At 35.6% G+C, this 27,444-nt stretch overlaps 1 protein-coding gene across 3 annotated transcripts in view; it reads left to right on the forward strand.

Moving 5' to 3' along the window:
* Positions 1-4,244: 4,244 nt before the first annotated feature.
* LOC121422419 (RNA polymerase I-specific transcription initiation factor RRN3-like) overlaps positions 4,245-27,444 on the forward strand; it is a 30,505-nt gene continuing 7,305 nt past the window's right edge. Inside the window, exons 1-17 of one of the 3 annotated variants that reach the window (XM_041617451.1) lie at positions 4,245-4,435; positions 4,546-4,547; positions 8,267-8,356; positions 9,823-9,879; positions 10,690-10,779; positions 12,222-12,372; positions 13,038-13,137; positions 14,396-14,465; positions 15,386-15,484; positions 16,914-16,985; positions 17,884-18,022; positions 18,936-19,066; positions 20,617-20,747; positions 21,720-21,843; positions 24,289-24,452; positions 25,128-25,283; positions 26,819-26,894. In XM_041617451.1, the coding sequence (XP_041473385.1) occupies positions 4,360-4,435; positions 4,546-4,547; positions 8,267-8,356; positions 9,823-9,879; positions 10,690-10,779; positions 12,222-12,372; positions 13,038-13,137; positions 14,396-14,465; positions 15,386-15,484; positions 16,914-16,985; positions 17,884-18,022; positions 18,936-19,066; positions 20,617-20,747; positions 21,720-21,843; positions 24,289-24,452; positions 25,128-25,283; positions 26,819-26,894 (1,728 nt within the window). In that variant the 5' untranslated portion in view covers positions 4,245-4,359. Of the gene's footprint in view, positions 4,436-4,545; positions 4,548-8,266; positions 8,357-9,377; positions 9,400-9,822; positions 9,880-10,689; positions 10,780-12,221; positions 12,373-13,037; positions 13,138-14,395; positions 14,466-15,385; positions 15,485-16,913; positions 16,986-17,883; positions 18,023-18,935; positions 19,067-20,616; positions 20,748-21,719; positions 21,844-24,288; positions 24,453-25,127; positions 25,284-26,818; positions 26,895-27,444 lie in introns of those variants that run through there. The other 2 variants (XM_041617452.1, XM_041617453.1) reach the window with 2 other exon arrangements.

A 27,444-nucleotide genomic window follows, 5' to 3' on the forward strand; every position in this document is an offset into this window, starting at 1 on the left:
AAAAAATGCATAACACATGCAGGATTGCAACGTATATACGTAGCAATGAAATGAAAAAAGTGGAGGGGCCTATTAAAAAGCAAAGCTTGTTAAATGTAGACCCCTATCAAAATTTTAGACAACGGGGTAATATGATCTAAAATTATATAGATATAAACACTGTAACACAAATGTATACAAACTATATATACAAAATTAAATATTGAATTTAAAATAATCAATACTACCGTGGACTAAAAAAGTATGAAGTTCACAAAATATTTGATTGAATCAATAACTCAGACGAAATTTTTTGATGAGTAATTTAAATCGGTTCAGATTGGCTAATAGGCCTAAACATTTTCTTTTAACTCATTGAATTTCTCTTAATTGCTCCCCGCCCCCACCCCCTTAAGAAAGTGGGGAGAAAGCAAAACCCACCGCGGAAACTCTTAAAAATTGGGATTAATCAGTGTGCCCCCATGCATGCATGGCCATGGGAAGTGGTGGTGCTGCGTGTATTATTTTCCATAGGCAGCACCCCCTGGAAATCTAGTAGCTAGGTATATGACGGATAACAGTTCAAAATGAAAGAAAATTATTTAACGCTTTGAAGAACCCCCCCCCCCTTACAGAGCTTGAAATAGTGTTTAAATTCACCCCTTTTCAGATCGGAATATCAAATATTTTCTGCTCGCGCCTCGCATTATTGATTTCCATTTTAAAAAATGTATTTAGAATGCCCAGATTCTAGATCTAAATCTAAACACGCGCACAAATGTTTATTCACATACGCAACCTTTTTTTATTATTTAAAGGGGTACTCCGGGCTGAAAATATTTATATCAAAATAAATTTTATCAAAATCTGATTACAAATAGTTATTTAATTTCGAATTTTGGCAAAGTTGTGAAAACAGTGGTGATGTGCACGTCGTCCTGAATATTTAATTGGTGGGTTGAAAATGTCACATCCCCACTATCCTTTTTCTTATGTTATTAGACCTATAAGGAATCACAATTATTATATTTCTTTCATACAAGGGTGAATAATGTGTCTCCCTTGTACGATAAAATAAGTTGCAGCAAATAAAATGCACTAAATTAGTTGTCAATTTGATTGGTTCTTGAAGGGAAAATATTGAATATACCTAATTTATAAAAATACAAAAGAACAAGTTGGGATATGACATAATCAATTTGCTCATTGAATATTCATGAAGAAATGCCTAAAACTGTTTCACCGGATAATGCAAATCTTTAAATCAATAACTGTGATATTCCTTTTCCGATTTTGATTAAATCTTCATTATTTTTCGTCTGATTTTTCTCTTTCTGTTCAAACCATATATTACATTTAGACACTGGAGTATATACGGCTTTAAACGTGCTTAAATTAGTATTGTTAAAAATATGTTTTTGTGTTTCGCGCTCACATTATTAATGTAGGAAGATATCCAATTACCATTTTCTTGATTTACAAAACAAGCAATGTCCGTTTTTCAGTCTGAAATCTCAATTGTTTTTGTTTTCGCTCGCGTTTCGATCTCGCTCGCATCAATAAATTGTAGTTATATATCCATCCAGTTCATAGAAAAGTACATGCTTAAAATGTCCCGTTTTTAGGTCTGAAATCTCAATTTTGTTTGCGCTCACATCATAGGCGGATCCAGGGGGCCCGAGCCCCCCTTCCCCTATTGACATAGCAAAAAAAGGGGAAAAGGGAAAGAAAAAGAAGAGAAAAGGAGGGAAAGGAGAGGAGAAAGAAGAAGAGGAGATAGGAAGACGAGTCATAAGAAGACTTGTATAATAAAAAGAATCTTTCTTGTCAATATATGAAATGTTCGCTCGCGCTTCGCGCACACATTGCCTGTTAGGTGCTTTTCATATCTTGTTCAATGTGCATGCAGTTTAAATTTCATATAACATATTTCACCTCGGAAACTGAAATTTCATTATTTTATGTGATTTACAAATTGATTCTTACATAGTGCTCTGTAAAAATGTCAGTTTTATGGTCTGAATGTTAACATTTTCTGCTCTCGCTGCACGCTCGCATTTTGATTGACGATTTATGTATGTCTCCAAAGTTCCCTTTTCATTATTTAGTTTTGTTTTTCTTTTAATCTTTATTGATCAAAATTTAAATTACATTACATAGTTTATAAAAAAAATTGGCTCACAATTTATGCTCGCATTAATGGTTAAAAATATATTAACTGATGCATCCTATTTATAATACAAAAAAATGGCCAGTTCAAGCAATAATTATCATCAGATTTCGCGCCCTCATAATTAAGCATTATAAAATAAGATATTAATTTAGTTATAAAATTGTCCTTTTTGTTTCATCTCGCGCTTAGCAAGAGGAATAGGAAATATAGAGCTGAAGGTGACTCTTTTATCAGATCGAAATATCTATAGTTTAAGCTCGCGCTCGCTTTGATTTTCATGATAAAATATTATTTAGAATGGCTGGATTCTAGGTCTAAATATGAAACACACGCGCATGTTTATTCAGATTCTCAAGGTTGTTCTCTATTTAAATCATTATCCAGTTTCAGATTAAAAAAAATATCAAAAATTGTCTGCTCGCACTTTGTGCTCGCATTATCACTTTGTGCTCGCATTATTCATGTAGGAAGATCCCCAGCCTATTACTGATTCTTTTCAGGATTTACAAATCATGAATAGAGTGTCCCTTTTTAGGTCTAAATCTAGATTTTTTCCGCTCGCACTTCCATCAATTGTTTAGTTATTTAGCTATCCGGTTCACGATTACAAAAAATGATTAAAATTGTCCATTCCTTATGTAGAAATGTCAGAAATTTTCAGGTCGCGCTTCGCGCTCGCATTATTTGATTGTTGAAATATGTAACGTCTTCATGGCTAAGTGCAAGCAGTCCTTAAAGGGGAAGTTCACCCTAAAGAAAACTTTGTTGTAAAAATAGCAGAAAAAATAGTAAAAAATATTGGTGAAGGTTTGAGGAAAATCCGTTAAAGAGTAAGAAAGTTATTAGAGTTCAAAGTTTTGGATTCGTGACGTCATAAACGAGCAGCTGCCCCATGTGTTACGTAATATAAAATGCATGAATTTCAAATTTTGTATGGTTCCTGATGACTTAATTTTGTTTTCTATTCATGATCGGGTGTGAAATGATTTGTCTATTGATATACAAAAGGTACAATGAAAACCATTTTCAATTTTCTGAGAAAATGACATTTCATTGATTTTTTACCATTCGCTCCGTAGGAATGCTGCTCGCATATGACGTCACAAATCAAATAATTGAAATTCTAATAACTTTTTAATTACTTGATGAATTTTTCTCAAACCTTCGGCAATATTTTTTATTATTTTTTCTGCTATTTTTACAATATTTTTTTGTCAGGGTGAACTTCCCCTTTAACAGGTATATATATATATAAAAGGATATATGATATTGAATATTTATGTTGATTTCCGGGGGGGGGGCACTTACATTGACGAGTGGATACCATGCGTGACCCAAAAAACACGTAGAAAGGATGTCCTTTTCACGATAGGGCACGTTACGTACGGGTATCAAAAACACAAAAATTATGAAAAAAGGGTATCTATTTCGCTAGGAAAATTACGTGTTTAGGGTAGAATTTGCGGGGATGATAAAACAAAATTATTTTTTTGTAAAGGATGTCTTTTTGCCACAACACTTCGTGTTTAGAGTCCGTTTTGCGCGAGGTGAGAGAAGGTGGGATCGTACTAAACCAAATAAGGTAAAGCCGACGACCGAAGGACCCATAACAATAAAAAAAAATCCTGTACTTGTTTACGGGTTCATTTCGGGGAATATTTGCCAAGAGTATCGTTTTGTTTCCAATACTTGTTAAGGGTAGGGTTTCACGCGCCAATACTTGTTAAGGGGTGCATTTTCAGAATATGGAAATTACTTGTTTAGGGTGCTTTTCGAGACCCCATGGTCGCGCATGGTATCCACTCGTGAATGGAAGTGCCCCCCCCCCCCCCCGGTATAACGCTAAGGAGTGACTATTATTTAGGACTACCCCCCCCCCCCCCCGCTGAATGTAGTCTGTTGGGATCTCAGCGCGAAGCCTGAAAGGGCGAGCAAAGCGAGCCATTTTAGAAATCTGCAGCCACAGTCGACCTAGTCTGCTATGGAGACTCGTTGAATCAGCTGTGGTACACACACTGCACCGCACAAGCATGTAGGTCTATATTTGTAGACTACGCGTATACGCCGAATGTAACTAGTGCTGCTATTAATTTTAATTTTGCGCAACATGAATTCCGTGACGATGTTTCAACACGTGTGGAAAGCGAAATAAATGAGGACTTGTGTGATGATGACATTACCGTCGACATTGATTCAGTCAGCTTTGAATGAGAGTATTCTTTGGATTTCAAGTTGATTGGAAAGTCTCAATAACGCAGGTCGCAGTTGAAGTAGTTTATGTGAGTATCGAACCTTTTAACCTGGCATATCATCAGTGAATTAGATCGAAAGTCATGAAAGTACAGTCCCATCTGTGCACTTTTGTGTTGTCATGGTTGTCATCATGGTTGTAGTTGTATTGTACTTATTATTAATAATGACATTAAAAAATAATAAATTAATGTAACCTGGGTATCGATATACTGAGGGGGCATGCGCTAATTTGGCTGAGCCCATTTATTTTGCGTGAAAATCTGTTTTCTTTGCCCATGCCATGCAGGGTGTCCAGAATCCAGATTTCACAAAATGAAATGTGCGAGACGATCAACAAACATGACAAAGTAAAAAAAACCAAAGATCAACGAAGAAGGCCACAAAAATGTTACTAGACTTGTGAAAAATATAAAGAATTGGAAGGGAGGGTAAAAGAATGAAGGAGAGAAAGAAAAGACAAAAGAAAATAGATGAATTGAGAAGAAAGAAACAAAACAAAAGAAGGGGAAAATGAAGGAAAAATAAAAAAATTAGAATAAAAGGATGAAAGAAAGATTAAAAGAGAGAAAAAAGGTTTCCGTCATTCTTTGAATTAAATCTACGAAGAAAAAGAAAGGAATTGAAAATGAATAAATGTGTGAAAGACAAAATAAAGGAAAGAAAAAAAAGTAATAAAAAGGAGGAGGACAGAAGAATGAATGAAGGAAACATTTTCATTCATTCTTTGAAAGAAAGAGAAAGAAGAAAAACAGGAAGGAGGGAAGAATAGGGGAAAAGAATTAGAAAAATTAAATAAAAAATGAAAGGAGGAAAGAATGAAGGGAGGGGAAAATGAAAAAAAAAATAATGGAAGGAGAGAAAGAAAAGAAAAAGGAAAGGAAGGGAGAAGGAACAGAAAAGTTTCAGGAAAGAAAGAATGAAGGAAAGAGAAAGAAGGAAAGAAAGAAAAATGAACACGGAGAGAAAGGATGAGGAAAGAAAAATAGGAAATAAATATAGAACAAAAAAGGGCAAGTGGAAGGATAGAAGGATGAAAAAAGAAAGGAAAAGGAAAAAAGTTCAAACTTCAAGCAAACAAAAACAATCCAATCATCTTGTTCATCTAACAAAATCATAATATTTGGTGTTTTTCAAATATATCATTAAAATTTTAAAAAACTAAAATGTTTTAGAAATGAATAAAATTTCAAAGTGAAACATTGTCAACATAAAAATGAGATGAAACATCGCAAACATATACAAAACAAGAGTCAAATCGAAAGCTGAAATAACTAGATCTAGTTATGAAAACTCAATAACTTGTTCCTCCGATTACATCTCCAAATCAGTAATCTGAGAATCCATTATATAGTTATACAAATTTCCCGCCGATTTTGTGATTATTTTGGTGGAAAAACTGTTTTTCATGTAATTGTTTGCACCATTGAGAATCTGCTTCAATCCTACTTGCCTAGCTAGTAGCCTGCCTCACACAGGCAGGAGGCCAGTTCCTTTGCAATGTTAGCAAGAAAATCACTGCAGAACTTACAAAAGTTTACAGTTATCGATTTTATTGTCTCTGCTTCGTCATCTGTTGGTTATTTAATGAAACTTTATCACTTTTAAATGTATTAACTACATTTTGTTCAATATTCTAATATACGGGACAAAGAAGTGTCCCGGGAAGGGTTTGTCGGGACGCTGGGACAAATTAGCAAAATACGGGCCGATCCCGGGAAATACGGGACGTCTGGTCACCCTGATGCCATGCCATTGGTACATGATAATTGATACATCAGCCAGTTTTGTTTGTTTGCAATTTTGAAAGCGAGCGCGAGTGAACGAACGCTGCCTTTTGTTTTAGTAGGGATGCCAACCCCAAAATTGAAATGTTATAAATCTAGTTTTAAATAGTTTAACTAGAATAAGCTTTGAAGCACAAGTAAAATGACACCAAGATCATGAAAATTGGACCAGGGTTTGCCGAGATACGGCCAATTCAAATTTTGAAAAAAAGGCAGATTTCCTACCAAAAAGTGGCCAAAATGGCAAAAATGTGTTTTTGGCCATTTGTTAAGCTACGTATTCTAAAACTGGATGGAGTATAGAGGTTGCTTTTTCTTGGGGCACCTAACATGTTAACCACCAACAAGTACCTGGAAAGTTTGGTCTGAACTACTCTTCGTTTTCATATTAACGGAGTTCAAAATATGGGGAAAACACAAATTTTTACCTATGCCACCAGAGGAAATTGGCAAAAAATGACTAGCTAATTAATATGCGAAAATGGCTTAATTTGAAAGTGGGTGGGCAATTAATCACGAAATTTCACAGAGATGTAGTGTTTGTAATTTTGATTCATATACTGGTATGTTGTTCTTGTGGTATACAATAATATGCAAATGAAGTAGTAATTAAATATTCATTTGTATATAACAAATGGGAAAATTGCCTAATTAATATGCAAAAATGATATAACTTGAACAGGGATAGGCAAATAGCCTTGGAAGTTGGAAGGTTGAGTACTTTTCCTCAAATAAAATAAAATCGATAAATTAACTCAAGAAAAGACAGCTCAACACTCGTAATTGTATACTGATTCATTCATTTTTATTTTTATTTATTTCATTCTTGTTTATTTTTTATTCATTGTATATATGTATTGTTATTTCTTTATTTTATCTTATTTTTATTCATAAACGTATTTATGAAAGGGGGCCTTCACCCTACAAGCTCTGCTTTTTAGTTGGTCTCCTTCTCTTTCGGTTTCATAGTATTATTGTATTATAGAAATGATTTATATATTATATTTTGTAAATATGTATATTGAACTATCATTGTAAATGTAAAAAGATTGAAAGAGAAAATAAATGAATTGAATTGAAATTGAATTGAATTGAAATTGTATACAAAATAAAACGTTCAGCATACTTTGCAAAATACCACTGAACACAGCCACAAACTCAATACAATACATGCACCATATGCATTCACCAGCTCCCTATCACACAACAAAATCATCCAAAGACATGGGCAAAATCTCGTACAAAAGTGAAATTTTCTCATCTAAATGACCGCAACTCGCACTAAAAATGTCACAATCGCATTTCCTTAACATAATTAAGAAATAATGGGTCTAAAAAAGTGGATTTTTTTGGCGATTTGCAATGTTAATGGATTTTTGGAACATGTTGTCACATAAAATTGACACTTCCGTGAGCCATTTTTTTGCGGAAGTCATTCACTATAACACACAGGCTCATCTAGGAGAGAATGTGCCGACTCGGTTACTGAGAAAGTGAAATCGGCATACCTGGGTCTATTTCATAAAGAGTTGGGGTGGACTTGTCCTTTAATTTGGGGTGTTTTTGGTACCCCAAGCTCCATGAGGCATGACCTCGTAGTTTGTTACTAGTACTGAGAGGTGCCAATCAGCAAATTGGGATTGTCCCAGTATCAGTTTTCAAAGATTTCTCCACACAGGAAATCTAGGATAGTTCATTCACCTATCAAGAGCCGACATCAAGTTTGATAACCACAACAAGATTATTGGAAGATGGCAAGTCTTGAAAAATAGACAGTGAACTGGCAGGAATTAAAGACCTTTTTTTTTGCTTATCAAATTTTTTTGTGGTACGAAATTCTTTATTTGTGGTTTAAGACCTTTTTTTTTAGCTTTTCAAATGTTTGGCGAACGAATTTGCCCCCCCCCCCTTTGGAAAATCCTAGGTACGCCACTGGGTCTAACACACTACTGTCAATGAATGGGGATGTAATAAAATGTCAGAAATTGTTAAATAAATCCTTAGAAACAATGGTTATTCCTGATCCTGTCTACTTCAATAGATCTAAGTTCTTAACTTCTGAACTTTTTATTTTCAGATAATGACGTCTAAGAAAACTCCTCGGAAAAGCAAGCGGGACAGTTGGACATCCATGACTGCGGAGCATGTCTTTGCAGAATATGAAAAGGTGCAGTGAAAAGGAATCATGATGAATATTTCTTAAAAGCAGATACAAACCAATAGCGCCATCTTGAGTCCTCAACTACTCATACCTGGCCAGTTTCCTGACCCATAATGCTAGTGTAATCAAGTAATATACACCCACTTGAATGATGACATGTTAATAAACTACGGTACTCAATACATTTATACCGCAATAATTATGTTACCAATTCGCAAACAAATACTTTACCTCTCAAAACATTTTAGTTTCTCTATAGGCCTACAAATATGATTATAGGTCAATTTATTCTCTGTAGTATCTGAAAACGTATATTTTAAGACTACACTGTATATTTATAACATTTATAAAATAGCTCTGTATTTTTAAGCATCGTAATTGGCCAATACGCGTCACATGACATCCAACTTTTTTGGTGCACTGCATGGCAGTGCAAAAGGTGCGCAACGAAAATTGATATTGCACGCTCGAGCAAACCAGTGCGGTAGAAGTCCCGGGAGAAGTCCAACAAAACTGTACCGTAACTTTTTTAAAATTTGTTTCTGTGTTGCTATTTTATAAAACAAGTAATGCACTCGCTCTGTCATGCAGAGAAAGCTTGGTTTCTTCAGATGATGCACACTGGGCACTCCATGCAAGCGGCTCGTGCACAGTGCGGCATCTATCTAAAGAAACCTCGCGTGCTCTGCATTTCCACTAACGCACTCGGCTGCATGCATTATTTATATAACATTCAATGAGAGACCACGCACAGTTCACTCCCCCTTTAATGAGTGTCTCACTTACATTATGTAATATCATCAGCATATTTCATAAAACCATTGACTTTCATACCTTTGTTTTTGTTGTTCAAGAAATTTGCAAGTTGGGAAACCAATGATATCAATCATTAAAGAAAAGATTTTCCAGTCAATTTTTCTTTAGTATATTTCAAATAAATGAATTGATCAAATTAAAGGTATGATGTGATGAGGTTCACGCTTCACTAGATATGATGTCCAACATTTGACGAGCTACCAAGACTACCAAGCATTGGCATATTACAAGAGGTAGATCTATTTGCTTGCATCCCTCATCAAAGAATCACCCATTTAGTTGGACAACCAGTGCCACTAGTCATCACAATTACTTTGGTTTGGATAATGCAACTGTCACCATATCAAAGACTTGGCCATTTCAACGCTGCATTTAGAAATTTTACCCTTACCTTAGAAATACAATTATAAGATACATTAAAAACCATAGATGTGTCTAATAGAAACATGTCAGTCGCAAAAATAAATGTCTTTCTAAAGGTTTCATGATTATGGAATTCACAAAGTTAGTCAACTCTGGGTGATCTATGATGATATTGTGACAATTATTTTTTAGTTTGAAGAGTTTCTCATGAAGTCATTGTTTGCTCCAATGTAGCTTAGCTTGAATATAGTTTGAAGTTAAATCTTGACTTCTGTTTTGCCTTTCTATTTCAGGGGAATACTGTGCCGTACAAAAATGTGTTGGACAAGCTTCCTGACCCAAATACAGGTGTAAGTTTATTTGAGAATACTACTGTTATTTAAGTCAAATTTCTCGGTGTCATCCCACGAAGCTAGGTTTTCTTATATTTATGGTTTTTCATTTGTATTTGTATCTTTAGACACACTTTTTTCCATGGCTGCTTTTGTTGTAAGAATATGGTTCATCATGAACCATTCAAAAATTTGAATTTACCAAATATATATTACTATACCTGCCAGCAAGTAAGATTTTGTCACAGATATTGTTCAGAAGAGGGATGGGGATTCTTCAACAGAAATATGATAACTCTCTTATTTTTCATGGATTCTTTACAAACTTTCACAAATTGATATTTCTCTATGTTTGGTTTTTTTTGGGGGGGGGGGGGGAGTTGTTGTTTTTTGTTTTTGTTTGTTTTTTGCTTTTGATAAAACTTATTTGTTATCAGGGTAAACTTTCAGTAGAGCACAAAGTCTTGCACACTATGGCCCACATTCTGAAGTCGGATTTAACTTAAACTCAGGTTTAAAGTTGTGGTTTGAATATGGTCAGCCAATTGTTACATAATTACAGTAAAGATATCATACTTCAGCTCATTCTGCTGTCAAATCATTCATAATTGTGTAGGAAGTATAAATAAATAATAGTCTTCACCATCGATGAATCCGGAAAGGGTACAGTAAACATAAGAAACATACAACTTAATAAGAATTTTGATACTTTTGGCTTCCCATACTTAAACTACAACTTTAAACCTGAGTTAAAGTTAAACCCAACTTCAGAATACGGGCCTATGGGGACAAATGATATTGAAATTTCATTTAAATGTTCCTTTACAGGTTGATGAGCTAACTCACTTATTGTGCCAGCTACAAGGATGTGTGTCCAAACTAGCAAGTGAACATGAGGCTTTGGTGAGGGCAATACTGGTGAGTTGATATTTCTTCTTTTTTTAGAGTTTTCCTTAAGAATACATGTATGAAAGGTCAAGTCCAACCCAACAAAATGTTTATTTGTATTAAAAAAAATTCATCCAAGCTTAGTGCTGAAAATGTCAAAGTCAGATCTGATTTTGTTGTAGTGTAAATTTGGAGAGCTGTATGTGTAAAGCACATAGAGTACTAGTTATTTTTACAATGTAAAACAAGAAAAAATATGACACCTTAAAATTTTGCTGAACATGATGACCACCTCAACGAGGTAAACTTCAACTGAAATGAAATTATAAAAGTAACTTGTTACCTTTCAAGAATTATGTAGGATTACCTTTCAAGAATTATGTAGGATTACCATAGAACACTGCATCAAATTGATTTTCTAAATATTTAAAAGTCAGGATTAACTACTCTTGGCTCTGTAGCAAGCAAGAATATGATGTTCTCTCTGTAAGATCTCTGAATAAAGAAAAACCTACTCAAAGGAAGATCATCGTGTGTTTTCATCAGGAATTTGACACCATTCAGATATAAATCACCCAGATTAGAGGGAGATTTATGACCAGTCATCTTTACATAATGGAATGGGGAAGTTTCATATGGTAAAGTCATTGTCTCACTTTTTCCTGGCCCGACAGTTGCCCGAAGCTCAGCAGGTGTGGCCGAAGAATTTCTCTCAGCTACACCAAGTTTGCTGACCGCTGAAGATGTCCCTGTTACAGATACTTTCAATCCTTTTCACAAAGTATGGGGTTAGCAATTAATGGGCCTTAACCCATGAAAGTCGATTCCCGTCTGACTGAGGTCAAGTTCACGCAAGAAAAATATTGATTTTAATAAATAGAGAAAAATCAAACAAGCACTGAAAATAACACTGAAAATTTCATCAGAATCAGATGTAAAATAAGAAAGTTATGACATATTAAAGTTTCGCTTATTTTTTACAAAACAGTTATATGCACATCTCAGTGACATGCAATTGAGACTGTCGATGTCCATCACTCACTATTTCTTTTATTTTTTATTGTTTGAATTGTACAATATTTCATTTTTCCAGATTTGACAATAAGGACCAACTGGACTTAACCATATAGTATTAAAACAATGCTAATTCCACATGTTCAGGAGGAATTAATCTTTGTTTCACTTGACAATGAGGAGAAAATTAGAATATTTCATATAATGAAATACAAAAGAAATAGTGAGTGGATGATGTCATCAGTCTCCCCGTTTGCGTAACGACCAGAATGTGCATATAACTGTTTTGTGAAATTAAGCCAAACTTTGAAATATCATAACTTTCTTACTTTACATCTGATTTTGATGAAATTTTCAGTGTTCTGCTTGTTGGATTTTTCTCCTTTTATTCAAATCAACTAATGGTTGGGGTGGACTTGTTCTTTAATAATCTGAACGCATTCTCTTGTTTTATCAAGCGTGTTGATTGGGTGCAGCGTGATGCTGGTGTCAAAGGTCATTACCAAGCCTTGTTGATCAACCTGGTGTCCGCTCAGCCCATCTACCTGACTAGGGTTCTGACCACCCTCGTACGTCACTTCAGTCCCCAGAATCCTGTGCCGCCGTCGGGTAAGATGAACTTATACACTCTTGTCATGAATTCACCCTCAAATAGTCGGAACCGAGTCTGGATCAGAGTCCCATTTCATAGAGACTAGTTATGATAACAAATGCAAATGCACAGTCGATATAAAAAGATTTTTTTAATGAAATATAGAATATATAGCAATTATGAAGCCTCATAATTGAGTAACAGTTGGTTGCAAGAATGGCAATCCCTTATATTCCAGATGGAATCAGTCATGATATTTCATATTCAACATACATGTAATGAAATACAAAAAAAATGAAAAGCAGGTGATGTTATCTGTTCCCTCAATGGGTGATTTCAAGTCCGGTGTTGGCGTTGGTGTTGGTGTTAGTGTTGGAATTTGGATTGCTTCCCCTAGCTCCAAAACTTATTCAGAGTTTGTAAAACTGATCCAGATCACATTATTGACATCTCAACAACTAGTGAGTGACTTTTCAGGACCATCTTCATTCAATGTTTGGTGTTATACTCATGTAAAAATTGACCTAACACCAACACCAAAAGGTCAACACTGAACTTGAAATCACCCTCTGATCCCTCAAATGCCTATTGACCAGAATGTAGTACTTTTATCAATGTAACTGTTAAGTGTAATTATGAACTTAACACCTGTGTCTTAATCTTGTTATATGTGTTCCTTCAGTCCAAGGTGCGGAGGTAGACCCTGATCATCATAAGGTTCAGGAAGAGAAGTTCAGGATGGTACACTCCACCCTCCAAGAAATCCAGAGGGTTGTCCCTTTGTAAGTATGAGTATTACTCATATATGTGCAATAGCCATTGAGTTGCCACTTGATCCATTGCCACTTTGTTAAGAGTCCAGTTTGTGTAATTCCACTTGGTCTAATTTCATCTGGTGTAACCCTACTTGGTCTAGACTAGTCCCACTTAGTCTATCCAAATAGGGGCCTTTCGCAGAAAGAGTCAAAATAAGTCAAAGTCAAAATAACAAGTGCAAGTCCCGAATACAGGTGCTTCATTGGTTTAAAATGAAGTTGCGCAAGATTTTTTGAGTTGCGTTTGATCCAGGTCTAATCCATTTAGTCTAATTCTACTTGGTCTAACTTCACTTTGTATAACCCACTTGGTCCAATCCCACTCCGTCTTATCCTACTTGGTCCTATGCCACTCGGTCTAATCTTGCTTGTTCTAACCCATCTTTGTATAACCCACTTGTTCTAATTCCACTTGGTCTAACCCTGCTTGGCCATGTCTCCTATGTATACATTGATGTTAATTAATGTACCGATTGTGTAACGTCAACTGAAATCGATTTTTCGGAGTCAAAGAAGGAAACATTCTTCATTTTCTTGGTAGTTTCCAACTTAATCAAAATGCTTTCAGGGTGACTGATATGGACTAAAGATAGCCATTTCATGGATGTTACGATGTGAAATACAGATTTTTTCAGAAATTTTGAGGAGTGCTTTTTTTCTATCCTCATGGTCAAACTTTTGTCAGAATAGGAAAACCTTTTAGCGGTCATTTGAATGGTGGTTTAAATGTTTCGACACTGCCCTACTTGTAGATATTGAAAATCTTCAATTAAGGAAGTTCTCATGATTCAGATCGAGCTTAGTGCAATCACATTCCAAAAGATTATGCACAGTGTTGTTTACTTAGAATTTGCTTTTTTTCATGGTTTTTCACTGTATTTGTATTTTTTTTTTTGGGGGGGGGGGTCTGAAGAATTGAGTTTTCATGAAATTCTGTCCATGCCATTTTTTTTCTGTGATTGAGGGCTTGTATTCAACAATGGCACCACATTCATGTACTGAAATCAAATGGGAATGTTTTAAAGTTCGTTTTTAGAATATTTCTATCTTTCTAACCTATCCATTTGGAATTGTTACATGTATCATTCTGGATAAACAGTAAGTGTCTGCTAAAGGAAACCTTTTTGATGCAATTAAATCTCCCTGCTTGCTACAGAATCAAATTTCTCTTTATATGTGATTTCTTTTTTAAATATCTGTTTCTTCTCTCTTTTTTTTTAAACAGACTTCCAAAGTATCTTCTTTCTGTGTTGGGTGACAATATGCCGCATGCTAGGCAAACTTGCTACATTCAAGTAAGTCTGTGCTCATCGGATATGTACGAGTTAGATCTGTGGTAATTTTACTGTGTGCCATGTTGATGTCAAATATTATGAGTGTGTTTAATGTAAGGTTAAATGAGAAATGTTATTTAGGTATTGCGTTTTACTGAGATCTACGTATATCTAAAGTTTATTTCTTATGCACAGAAAACACCTCATTATTGCCACTCTCCATTGTTCTGTTTGTTCATTTTACACTTTGAAATTTTTAATTCAAACTTTCCATTATCAAACTGGGTTACCTGGATAATGCCCTCTCTTAAAGTAAGACTTTTTCGAGCAGATTTTTTTAAAGATATGAAGTAGGATTCAGAAATCTTTAACTGCCGGTACATAGGTTTTCAGGTGAGATACTATGAGAAAATCCATGAACTCAGAGATTGTGATTTGAAGTCACACTGTGCCTTTATATCATCAAATAATGATCTCATATCACATCTACCAGAGGGTCTTCTTCATGTTGCAAACAAACATTTAACAATTTTAAGATTGAAAGCTTTCCCTCAACCTTTTTTGTGCAGAATAAAATCATAACAAATGAAAGGTTGCAAATGCAGGAATATGTTCAGGAAAATATGCTTAAAATGCCTATTATTATATTCAAGATTCAAGATAATTTATTGTCATGAATAAAAATACACATTTTGTTTTGGGGCATAAAGTTACAAACATGAATACAATAAACAATGGCATAAATAATACATTTGACAAACAATCATAACTGTTAAAATATGTATTGTATATCTAGCAGTCTTTCCCTCTTTTATTGTTTTTATTGATTTTAATGAGTTTGCCCATATACAGAATGATTAAACTATAAGAAAACCCCCTACCCTGCCCCTTCCATGTTTTTCTCTATCAATACTTTTCCTTTCTTCTACCTACCCTTATAGGAGTGGTATATTAGAAACCTTCTTGAAATCAGTCGGTACCTACCAGAGCTGTGTCAGGGTATCATGGAGATCATCATACACAGATTGCTGGAACTAGATGTAAGTAGGATGGGGGGTCGGGTGTCCGGACACTATATTTTTGAAGCCTTCTTTTTTGTCTTTGGATTACACTAAAAATATGAATTCAATAGTTGCAATAATCTTTTATTTTGTTCTTTAAAATAGTTCCTAACATTTTGTACTGAATATTGATGAAACTTCGCTTGTAAATTTTTCCAAATGACTTTCTAAAATTGATCGTCCGGACACACAACCTGTCTGGACGCACAACAACTGGGTGTACAGAACTAAAGTGCCACTTGGGAACATCCACTTGGTCTTCCTTCATTTTGGCCGCTCCCTACATGGTCTAATCTAGTCCAGATTGGACCTTGTTGTTGTTTGGAAGTGCCCTTTCCCAAAAGCTAACATAGAGGGCACATGTCTCCCAATCTCTAATCAGCGCCAATCTACTCATCTTGGGGAGTCAAGATGAGTAGATTGGCGCTGATTAGAGATTGGGAGACATGTGCCCTCTATGTTAGCTTTTGGGAAAGGGCACTTCCAAACAACAAGGTCCAATCTGGACTAGGTCTAATCCCACATCGTCTTATCCTACAAAGTGTATCCAGATTAGTACAGCCACCATAGATTATTATCATCCTTTTTACAAAAAAAATGGATTTTTAATAAAATATTTCACAATTATCATCTATATAAAATGTTTTAGCAATACACTAAAAAAGCGTATTTCGGTCTGCATCAATTGCCTGTGCAGTATCAGAGCATACATGTATCCCTAAAATGACCAAAATCCGACAAATATCCCATAGGCTCCTATACAAGATTTGCCGTTGAGTATGAGACCATATTCTAGTGCGCATGCACGAATGCGTGAAATATACAACGCGTACAACAATGAAAGCAATGCGATGCGCAGCATAGATCACAATTACACCCAATGACATCATATGAATTACATGTAAGTCGCATGTCCATGACCAAAATTGATCTTTAAGTGATGATGCCATAATGTGATAAGTGATATGACTTGTTAAATCAAATTTCTCCCTCTTTTTACGGGGGGGGGTGTATAGATGATAGTAATTATATTGGATGGCTTTATTTCATGAAATACCAGAAATATTCCACTCGTTTAGGGCCAATATTCCAATATTTTCCTGAACTCTTGGAATATTTTTGGTATTCCATTTTGAGCCATCCAATATAATACAATTGTTTTAGGGAATGCATTGCTATAAAACAAATTTCTTATGGGAATTGATATTATGCAGGTTTTATTATCACCAGGTTCATAAAGGGAGCATCTCAATTTGTTGCTTATCATATTTATCATTAGCTTACTCTGGACTAAATATATAATCAGACAAGTCTCTATGTTCATATGAAAGCAAATTAGTATTTTTCTTTGAATAAACAAAAATTCGGTTTTATTTTTTGTAGATTTTTTGTATGATTTGTTTTGTAGGTGAGTCTGCCAAAAGATGAGGTCTGGGAAACTGAAGAAATGGAAGGAACGGATACCCCTCAGTTTGCTATGGTAAGAACTTTAATTTCATTATTTTCTATGCGAATGAATTCCTGTATAGTGATTGGTTCAGATAGTGTGACCAAACTTATTCAAGCTATGATGTGAATGATGTTGATAGTAGAATGCTTATGAATAAATTGGACAGGCAGACATTTCTTTCAGCCAACCAGTGTGATATGTTGGAACAACTACTAATGGAATCCCACTGAGCAATGGCTGAAACAGTTTGGTCCAGAATGGGGTCAGGGACCAACTAGGACATAATTTGAGAACAGCATCAAGGGGCTCTGGTCCTTTGAACCCCTGCCAGGGCATTGCCCATTAACCCTCAAACGTTTTCAGAGTCTTTAGGGAGGCCTGGTGGCATCCCTGCGGTAGTGTTGATAGTGGTTGTAATGCTGGTGGTCATGGTGATGGTAATGATGGTGGTGGTTGTGGTGTGGGGGATGGTGGTATTGCTGGTGATGGTGATGATGGTGGTGGTAGTGTTGCCATGGTCATGGTGATGGTAATGATGATGGTTGTGGTGTGGGGGATGGTGGTATTGGTGGTGATGGTGGTAGTGTTGCTATCGTCATGGTGATGGCGGTTGTGGTGTTGGTGTTGATGGTGCTGGTGATGAGGATTTTGATGGTGTTCAAGGTGGTGGTTGTGGTGATGTTGGTGGTGATAGTAGTGATGATGAATGAGATGATGATGATGGTTGTGATGGGTATATTGATGATGATGATGATGATGGTGATGATGATGGTGATGATGATGGTGATGAGGATGATGGTGATGATGACGATGATGAGGATGTTGATGATGATGATTGTTATTGCGGTAGTTTTGGCGGTAGGATGACTACTGTCTGTTTTTAACTACCAATTATTCACAACATACGTTTTTTTTTCTGTTTCATTAGGATGGACTAGATGATGAAAAAGTAGAATCAAGCAAGGATGACGAGGAGGAGAAACAGATATTGTCTGAGAAAGCAATCAAAATTGATACTTTGATGGGTGTCCTCATGGTCTATCTGAAGGAATCATGCTTCAAGAATGGTCAGTACTCTGATTTGTTTGTTTAAACTTGCATTCATTTTTATATGTAATATATACAAACTCATTTATACTCGAATTCGTTTACACATGCAATCATTGGTATTTGACAGTAGCCCAAATATCGTCAATGTGCCAAAAGCGGACAATACAGCAAACAGTTTCCAAATTTGAATACCACAGGGTGCTATGTCAGGAATGCTGAGGTAACAGCTTCATTTGAAAGTGTTAGCACAAGTGACGGACAGGTAACCCAAATAAAAAGTTGATTGGAATAAAAAGAGAGCAATCCAACAAACACTGAAAATTTCATCAAAATCAGGTGTAGAATAAGAAAGTTATGACATTTTAAAGTCGCTTGATTTCACTAAATATTTGTATGCACATCCTGTTCAGGATGAAAATGGGGAGACTGATGACGTCATCCACTCACTATTTCTTTTGTATTTTATTACATGTATATGAAATTTGAAATATTCTAATTTTCTCCAATTGTCAAGTGAATCAATGATTATCTCCTCTCTGAACATGTGGAATCAGCATTGTTTGATACTATATGGGGCAGTCAAGATGGTCCTTATTGTCAAAGCTGTAGAAAATGAAATATTGTATAATTCAAAGAATAAAAACAAAAGAAATAGTGAGTGATGGACATCGACTTCTCATTTGCATGTCACTTGAGTTGTGCATATAAATATTTTGTGATAAATAAGCGAAAATTTAAAATGCCATCACTTTCTTCTTTTACATCTGATTTTGATGAAATTTTCAGCGTTATGCTGGTTTGATTTTTCTCTATTCAAATCAACATTTCTCTGGGGTGGACTTTACCTTTAATGCTCATCCAAATGAAAATGGGTTAGTCATCCGAGAAAGTTGAACAAGAGCTATAACTGAATTTGTTTTTGTGGTTCAGGTGAATTTCTGTTTGAAGATACCAAAGTGTTACATCGCTACCTGCTTCAGGTCTTTGAGAGGGTGATCCTGCCCACCCATGCATCCAGTCATGTGCAGTTTCTTTTCTTCTACTTCTGCAGTTTCAGGCAGGTAGGTGGACATTCTAGAGTGGGTACAGGTAGGGGAAGGCGGGGTAAGTTGTGACAGTTTTTGCTTTTTGCATGTTAGAATTGATATGATTAATAATCTTGTCGAAATAAGTACCTTGCCTTGAAATTTAATTCTTCTGAAATATTTTCCACCTATATATAACTTTCTATCCCGACACTGAAAGTCATCGTGACCTTTGAAAAAAACGATGTCAAATGGCTCAACTTGCCCCATATATGGGGTAAGTTTGAGCCACCTTCTGGGGTAAGTTGAGCCACAAAAACTATGTACAAAATGTATGGGGGGAGAACCAGCATGTCAATTTTTTGTTTAAAGTCTTTTCACTTGCTAATTCTCTATAAATGCTAACATCCTGTAAAAGCAAAAGAGCAGTCATGTAAATTTGCTCCTTTCAGCCTGCATTTCAATCATTTTTTATGGTTTGTTTGTTTTTTAAGATACATTACCATAGGAATTACCATGGCTCAACTTGCCCCATGCTGTTTGGCTCAACTTACCCCAGTCCAAACTTAGTGCGATAATTTTGTATCCACACATTTATTATGCATCCATCATATAAAAGACTATGACAAGAATGAAGATCCATACCTGGACTAATAATGTTGTTATGTCTTTATTATATTTAAAGACGTGTGTGTTTACAAAGCACTTATCTATTTCACACTCTTTTTTACTTTTTTGGCTGAAATTCATATTTTTCCCTCTAAAAAACTACTTTTTGTTTCAAAGTTGGAAACAATGTGGTGGGGTTAGGGGTTATGCTATGGGTCATCAATACATGACACCACCACAATGTCTAACTCATTCATTATTGGCCTGGGGCTGGTGGCTCAACTTGCCCCTATGCTCAACTTACCCCGCCTTCCCCTATATGCAAGTGTAATTAAGTTGGTACCAACATGTACATCTGGGGCCATCCTACATACTAACATCACCATCCAAAAGACATGACCAGAGCACTGATTGACTTGGTAAATTGCATTGCATTTATTTTTGGCTAAGCAACATGCTTATCAATTTGTATTTAGATCACTTCTAAGTTTTTCACTTTAGCAAGCCAAATGCTTACCAGTGACCATTGTGAAGTCATTGATTATTAAGCAAATAATGCACAATGTATGTATCCACCTGTGCGTATGCTGTATCACTGTGTGTATATTAACTGCATGCAAGCGAGACTTTAATCACATTAGCTCCCAAATATAATTACTATTTTCTTTCTTTTTTTTTACTCATAGATATATGAATGTTGTAATATGGCTTTTATTGGATCAGTAAAATTTCACCTCTTTCCAAATAGTATTGTTATTGTTTTCTTCTTTTCTATGCTGTATGCCTAGTATTTGAGTTTGGAAACTCTTGTTGGAATGCTCCCCAGGGAGTGGAGAAAGTTTATGCATTGTGTGTAGGCATACCAGGATCCAATGACCGGGGAAATAATGTATTTGTAAAATACTTAGAGATGCCATTCTGATGTAATATTAAAGTGCTCTATCGAAGTGGGATATTATTGTTATTTGATCTCACAGGGTTTGGTAGACAGCTTCATTGATGCTTTGTGGAGAAAGTTCATTAACCCCAACACCCCAGCGGTGGTGAGGCAGACTACAGCATCATACATGGCTTCCTTCGTCGCAAGGGCTAACTACCTTCCCCAAAGGTAAAGATCTTTATTAAACAACTCTTTGACTTGAAACTGGGTTAATTGGTGTAAAATTGTGTAAATGGATAAAGCACGTTGTTTAAAAATTCAGGCATTGTTGGATAAACAAATGCCTGGGGAGATTTTCATGAAGCATGTGCCAAGAATGTGTAAACATGGTGTCATTTAAGTTGTATTGCCTCACTCATGGCTTCCATACAAGGAGAGCCCATAATGATAATAATAATGATAATAATCATAATCATAATAATAATAATAATAGTGGTATAGTTACCCAGGGTAGCCACTTCAATTTCGAAAACTGTTCTCCCAGTGGGCCCTGCTATTATTATTATTACCTAACTAAGCTAGGCTATCTATTTGGTGCACACGGCTTTTTGAGGAATTCCTTCCTGCCACTACCCATTAACCTCACCTGGGTTGAGTGCAGCACACCGTGGATGAATTTCATGCTGAAGGAAATTACGCCATGGCTGGGATATGAACCCACGATCCTCTGTATCAAAGTCCGAAGACTAAGCCACTGGGCCATGATAGAGGCTCTATTGCCTTTCACGAGTCCGATGCTGTTTCACAAAACATAAGTGATATGTCTGATGCTGAAGCGCTCAAACGATGGCTGCGACGGATTCACCACCTATACACTCCCATCTTGCTTAATAAGTTGTTTTCTTTTCATTGACCAATGTTCGATGGCAGTTTTTCAAACAAAAAACCTTCAAAAAGTAAAATGACTATTGCAAGACAGGAGTGTGTAGACAGTGAATGCTTTGTGGTCACTGTTCATTGTTTTCCACAGACAAATCATCTTTTGGAGTAAAGCCAAATTCAAAGCTATGAAATTATCAAGTTAATTGATTTTTTACAAGCATTTTGGTAACAAGTTCTTAGCAACTCCCTCAACGTTTGCTATCTTCTTCAATATTATCTTTACATGATGGCTGGGTGTATTCTCTTTTGTCTATACAGCACTGTGACTGCCTGTCTTGACCTCATGGTTAGCTGGATACACTGTTACATCGACAACCAAGAGGGCGCTTCACGATTCAGCCAAGAAATCAAGGTTCACGGTCCGTTCTACTCGCTCTGCCAGGTAACGCATCTCTCTGATCGAATGGTCTGGGTCCCGTAGCACAAAGCTTAGCCATGATTGTAGAACATTTTTCTACGATTAATTGCATTGACTACAATGTATACACGATAGCTCAGTCGGTAGAGCGGGGGATTTGGGTTCCGATGACCCAGGTTCGATTCCCACTTGGTGTGCTAGTGCCCTTTGGTAAGGCGATTTGCCTGATATAAGACAGAAACTTCCAAGTATTGATGAGCAAGGCAAGTTTGAAATTTTATTTTCAAACTTGGGTTGCACAGTAAATCTCAAGATTGGTTCAATGATGTGATGACCATGCTTATTCGACCATCAACTCATTAGCATTTCTTATTTTTTTATTCTTTGTTTCTAAGTTTCTGTCACTGGTTTCTTGAATGAGAGTGGATTCAGATTCATATGTGAGCTTCTGCTAAAATTGTTTCTGATATCCCTCAATACTTATTGTTTGTAATCTACTATGTGTGAACACTTTGCTAAGATTTTGATCCCAAATTAAAGAAGAGATTGCACTCTTTCCATAAATGTCAAATTCATAGTATAAACATATTTATACTCAGTTTCTTTTTGTATTTTTGTGGGACACACTGTATGTATTCTGCATAGTCCATAGTTTTGTACCACCTTCTGGTTTAAATCTTTTTATGTGACTTGGGCAAAAGATTTCTTAGAAATCTTATAATGATTATCATAGAACGTATGGTATATCCATTGTGCTGGTATTTGGTGAGAAGTTGCATAAACCCCACAACTCTTACTTTGTGTACGGCACAGATAGCAATAAGCAAATACGTGAATTTTTATTTCTTTTATTTATAAAGAAATAGTCTCATTATTTGCAGACATTGGGTATTGAAAAATAAAGTTATTTTCCTGTATAGCTTTTCGCAATACCAGTATATCTTTGTGTGGTAATTCAAGAACTGTTTGAATAACTGACTTCAAACTTGGTTTATGTATGTAAGCATTATTGGAAAGTCAATGATCTTTACTTTTGATGAATTGTTTGCTCATGTTATAATTCAGTCTCTTGATTTAGCATTGTTAGATTAATTTGACGGTTTTCATAATATCAGAATATAGAATGCAATACTGTTGTTCAGATCTTGAAATGACAGAGGCATAAATTTTGACTGCCTGTAGTTGAGAATCTGTCTACTTATTGTTGTTCTACATGTTCTTGTTATATACCCACATATATATTTCTATAAATCTAATATGTAATGAATATAATATATAAATTGAGAGCCAAAATATTTGTCCTTGGCCAATCCAAATCTGGCCTTGAAACCATCCTGGGGTCCGTTTCATAAAGGACTTGCAATTGTTGTAACTTTGCCAATATGGCAACTAACATGGAAACCTTGATTCTGATTGGCTGCTAAGCCCTGTTACCATGGTACATGTTGTTGCCATTAATTCAAAGTTACAACAGTTGAAAATCATTTATGAAATGGACCCCAGGTGGATGTTTCATAAAGCTGTTCGTAAGATATGAATGACTTTACGCACGACTGGTGATCCTTTCTCATGCCAAGTGATATTAACTCTTGATTTTGATTGGCTGCTGAACCCTGTTACCATGGTCGTTGCCATTATGGCAAAGTTACAACAGTTGCAAATCCTTTATGAAACGGGCCCCTGGCCTTGGATACAACATAAGTAATCCAGGTACACTTCCAGACTTGAAAATCATCTTAGACCAGGCATCTATGGATTGGGTGATTTCAAGTTCATTGTTGATCTTTTGGTGTTGGTGTTAGGTCAATTTTTACACGATTATATGGACAAACATAAAATGAAGATGGTCCCCAAAAGTCACTTATTAGTTGTTGAGATGTCAATAATTAGATCTGTATCAGTTTTACAAACTATGAATAAGTTTTGGAGCTAGGGGAAGCAATCCAAACTTCAACACCAAGGCCAGCACCGAACTTGAAATCACCCATTGTTTGGTATTATCTTCCGTATTAAACAATAATTGAAAAAGAAGTATGTAGCAGATTGATATTATATCTTTTGTTCTCATAACATATGTCATAATCATATTTTGACAACTTAATGCTGTGGGATTAAGATGTTTGCCTTGGGTGAAAGAGTTGATAATGGGCTCTTCAAGAACTTGAGGTATTTAGTTAACTTAGGATTAATGTAGTGAATGTTACGAGAATAAAAAGCAGCCCAAGTATCTATATTTCTTGATTGTTATTTCCTTTAATATATCGTTCAAAGATTTTTTTTATTTTTATTTCTTTTTTATTTATATATATATATATTTTTTTTTTTGGGGGGGGTTAATAAGATCGTAACCTATTTCATTTTGTATTCAACTTTCCTGTTGTTTTAGATCATCATTATTGAATTTTTCCAAATTCATAACAATCTAACCCCAGTAATTAAATCCCATCATGTTCTTTTTTTTCATTACAGGCTGTTCTATATATCTTTGTTTACCGTCACAAGCAACTGTTGGAGAATAACAAAGGTCTGCACTATGTCATGAGCCTCAACTTAGAACGGGTTGTCACCTGTCGTCTCAACCCTCTCAAGGTTTGCCTGCCCTCTGTTGTCAACATTTTTGCAACTCTTGCACGGTGAGTTTTCACTCCAGGGAGTGTTTTACAAAGATTTAAGTGTAATTGAAAGTTGCACTTAAAGGAGAATGAAACCTTTTGAACAACAATATAGCTTGTGTGAAAACAGAAAAATCAAAGAAACTGATCAACGAAAGTTTGAGAAAAATCGGACAAATATTGAGAAGGTTATGAGCATTTGAATATCGTGATCACTAATGCTATGGAGATCCTCATATTGATAATGCGACAAAGATGTGTGATGTCACTTGTGAACAACTCTCCCCATTACTCTAGTATATAGTTCACTTAAATTGCCTTTTTTATCACATCTATCAGTAGATCATGTGTTCCTTCTATAGCAGGGCAGGTAATACAGATTTTTAAAGAATACATTATTTACATTATTTATTTAAAATTTCTTGAAAATTGCATCGAGCAATCTTCAGAGTTGATTTGGCACATATAAAGTCCAATTTATTGTTGCTGCTTTTATTATTATTATTGTTATCATCATCACCATCATCCATCATCTTTTAAACATCACTGCCATCATCACCGTCATCATCATTAACATCTTCACCACCATCATCATCATCATCACCATCAATCATCATCACCATCAATCATCAACATCATCATCTTCTTTATCATCACTGCATAGTAACATTTTCTTTATACTTTATTTTCTTTCAGTAAATTCCAAGTTGCCTTTTGCTACACCGTAATGGAGCATAATGCCCGCTCTAAGCTGCCTATCTTCAAGCTAAACACGTTTGGTTCCGGGGCCATGGCTGCACCTGGAAACCCTCTCGATTCCTTCTTTCCTTTTGATCCATACGTTCTCCCAGAGTAAGTAAAGCTTGACCTTTCCTCCTTAAGTCATGATGATGATAATATATTTGGGTATTTGTACATTACATTGCACATATCCACCTTGTCGGGTGCTCAAGGAGCTCCTCTGTTACCCTGGCTAAGCTAGTCTACCCAGGCCTCGCGGACGGGTGCAATTTACTCAGCGAAAACGTCCAATTTTTTTTAAATTTCCAACCGTCATCCATGCATGTGGCGACAAGAGTTCATTTTTTCATGAAAAATTCCCTTGCTTATATTTTTGCCTTATGTAAACAAAATTTCCTTAAATTTTCAGGACTTATCCAAAATGGTAATATCATTCTATCCTGAAAAATTATATCAAATAATTAAAATTTCTTGCTTTTCGTTGTCTCCAAAAGTGTCCTCGAAATTTTTCCAGACATATCAATCCTCTGCACTGAATATTCATGAGATTCGCTGTGCGTATTCATGAGAAATGTACAGATTTTTATGCCAAGTTTTTGCTTTGCCAGAGACTTATTTCTTGAGAAATCATTGTATGAAAATGGGGTTCTGGCACAAAATAACAAGGTTTTGATACCAGTGAACCCTAGTCCCGCGCGCATCACGAGGCTGGCCCTATAACACACTAAGTTATAATTGATTGTATCGTAATCATACACAATGAGCTATGGCACTCAAGCCCTGCAATCAATCACTAGCCGTTCTGTTACGGAATGTCTGGGTCCAAGTGTTTACATGCGTTCAAATCACACTTACCGAGCTGAAGTACAAGGTAAGCATACAAATTTCCCTTTTTCTTTATTCTGTCTGTCTTTTATTCTATCGACATACGATGATCGTGATCAGTGATGAAATGAAGCTTACAAAAGCTACATTTCACTGGTACTTGCTCATACCTATGCTGCAAAACCAAATTCTCGTCAATTTGTCCGAAACATGAATAGGGATTTTGCACGCACAAAAAAGTGAGTGAGTACTGAAGTTGGGTGATAACGTCATCGTTTTCAGGGGGCTGACTCAGCGTGAAAACAATTTTTTTCGGTTAAAATATTCCAGACATATCCGTACCCCATGTTTCCAAGAACTGATTTTTCACAGTTACCTCAATGATTTCTGACATATCTCAGTTTCGTTCATGCCAAAGACCTGAAAATGTGAAATGGTCCTCTCACTGGATAATAAATGTTGGTCGTTCTTGCTCTTGCACTGAAATGCTAGAATTGTAACTGTGCTTTGGTTCAGAATAGTTCATTTTTCTTTTTTCAAGGGGACCTCCTCCCTTATACTCTCTTCCATTTTCAGGGGCCTTGCTTGCATTTGCTGTGAGAATAAAGATAAAGATGTAAATAATGCTCCAGTGTTAGAATAATTTATGTTTGGCTTCGCACAAAACTGTCCTAATGATAGATATTGTTGAAGGAGTGCATGCCACAAGATATCATCAAATATTCAATTGTATGATCTCTCTCTCTTTCTCTTCATCACATGCAGTAATGTTCCATTTAAGTCAATTTATGCCTCATTTCTCTTTAATTTTTCTTCATCAGATCTGGTGTTGAAATTGAAAAACTGTACAGGCATTGGGAAGGATGCAAACCTGACTTTTCAGGCATTGATCAAACTGTGAGTATAATTCAAATTCTTTTTTTTTACACATAAGGAAAAACACAGTGATGTTTGTTTGCTGTTACCCGGTTTACCTAAGAAAAATCTGCCTAATTATTTTTTTAATGCAAATTTTGAAGAAAAAAAATCTGCTGCAAACCTTAACTTTCATCATTTTTTAATAATCTTTGTATTGCACAAAAAAATATAGTTCAAGTTCTCTAGAATGATACCTGGATTTATCACACTGAAATTAATGTTTGACCAAATTGATTCAGTGTTCCCCACCCCCCCCCCCCTCCTTTTTCCGAACAAACACACGCTCATTGTCACTTGAAATAGCTCATTTTAAAGAGGTATAAAACTACATGTTCAAAAAAAAAATTGCAGCTGTTGTATGGAATGATGTGGCCCTAATGTAATGGATGGTGCATGTTTATATTTTCATTTGTGTAAATGACTGTTAATGGTTCGAGATAAAATCTTATTCTCAGGACCTTGATGTAAAACAGTGTTTTTATACTTATCTTGTATTTTTCCTGAATAAATATATTTCAATAAAACAATA

This window comes from Lytechinus variegatus, chromosome 10 (assembly GCF_018143015.1).
Source record: "Lytechinus variegatus isolate NC3 chromosome 10, Lvar_3.0, whole genome shotgun sequence".
NCBI lineage: Eukaryota > Metazoa > Echinodermata > Echinoidea > Temnopleuroida > Toxopneustidae > Lytechinus > Lytechinus variegatus.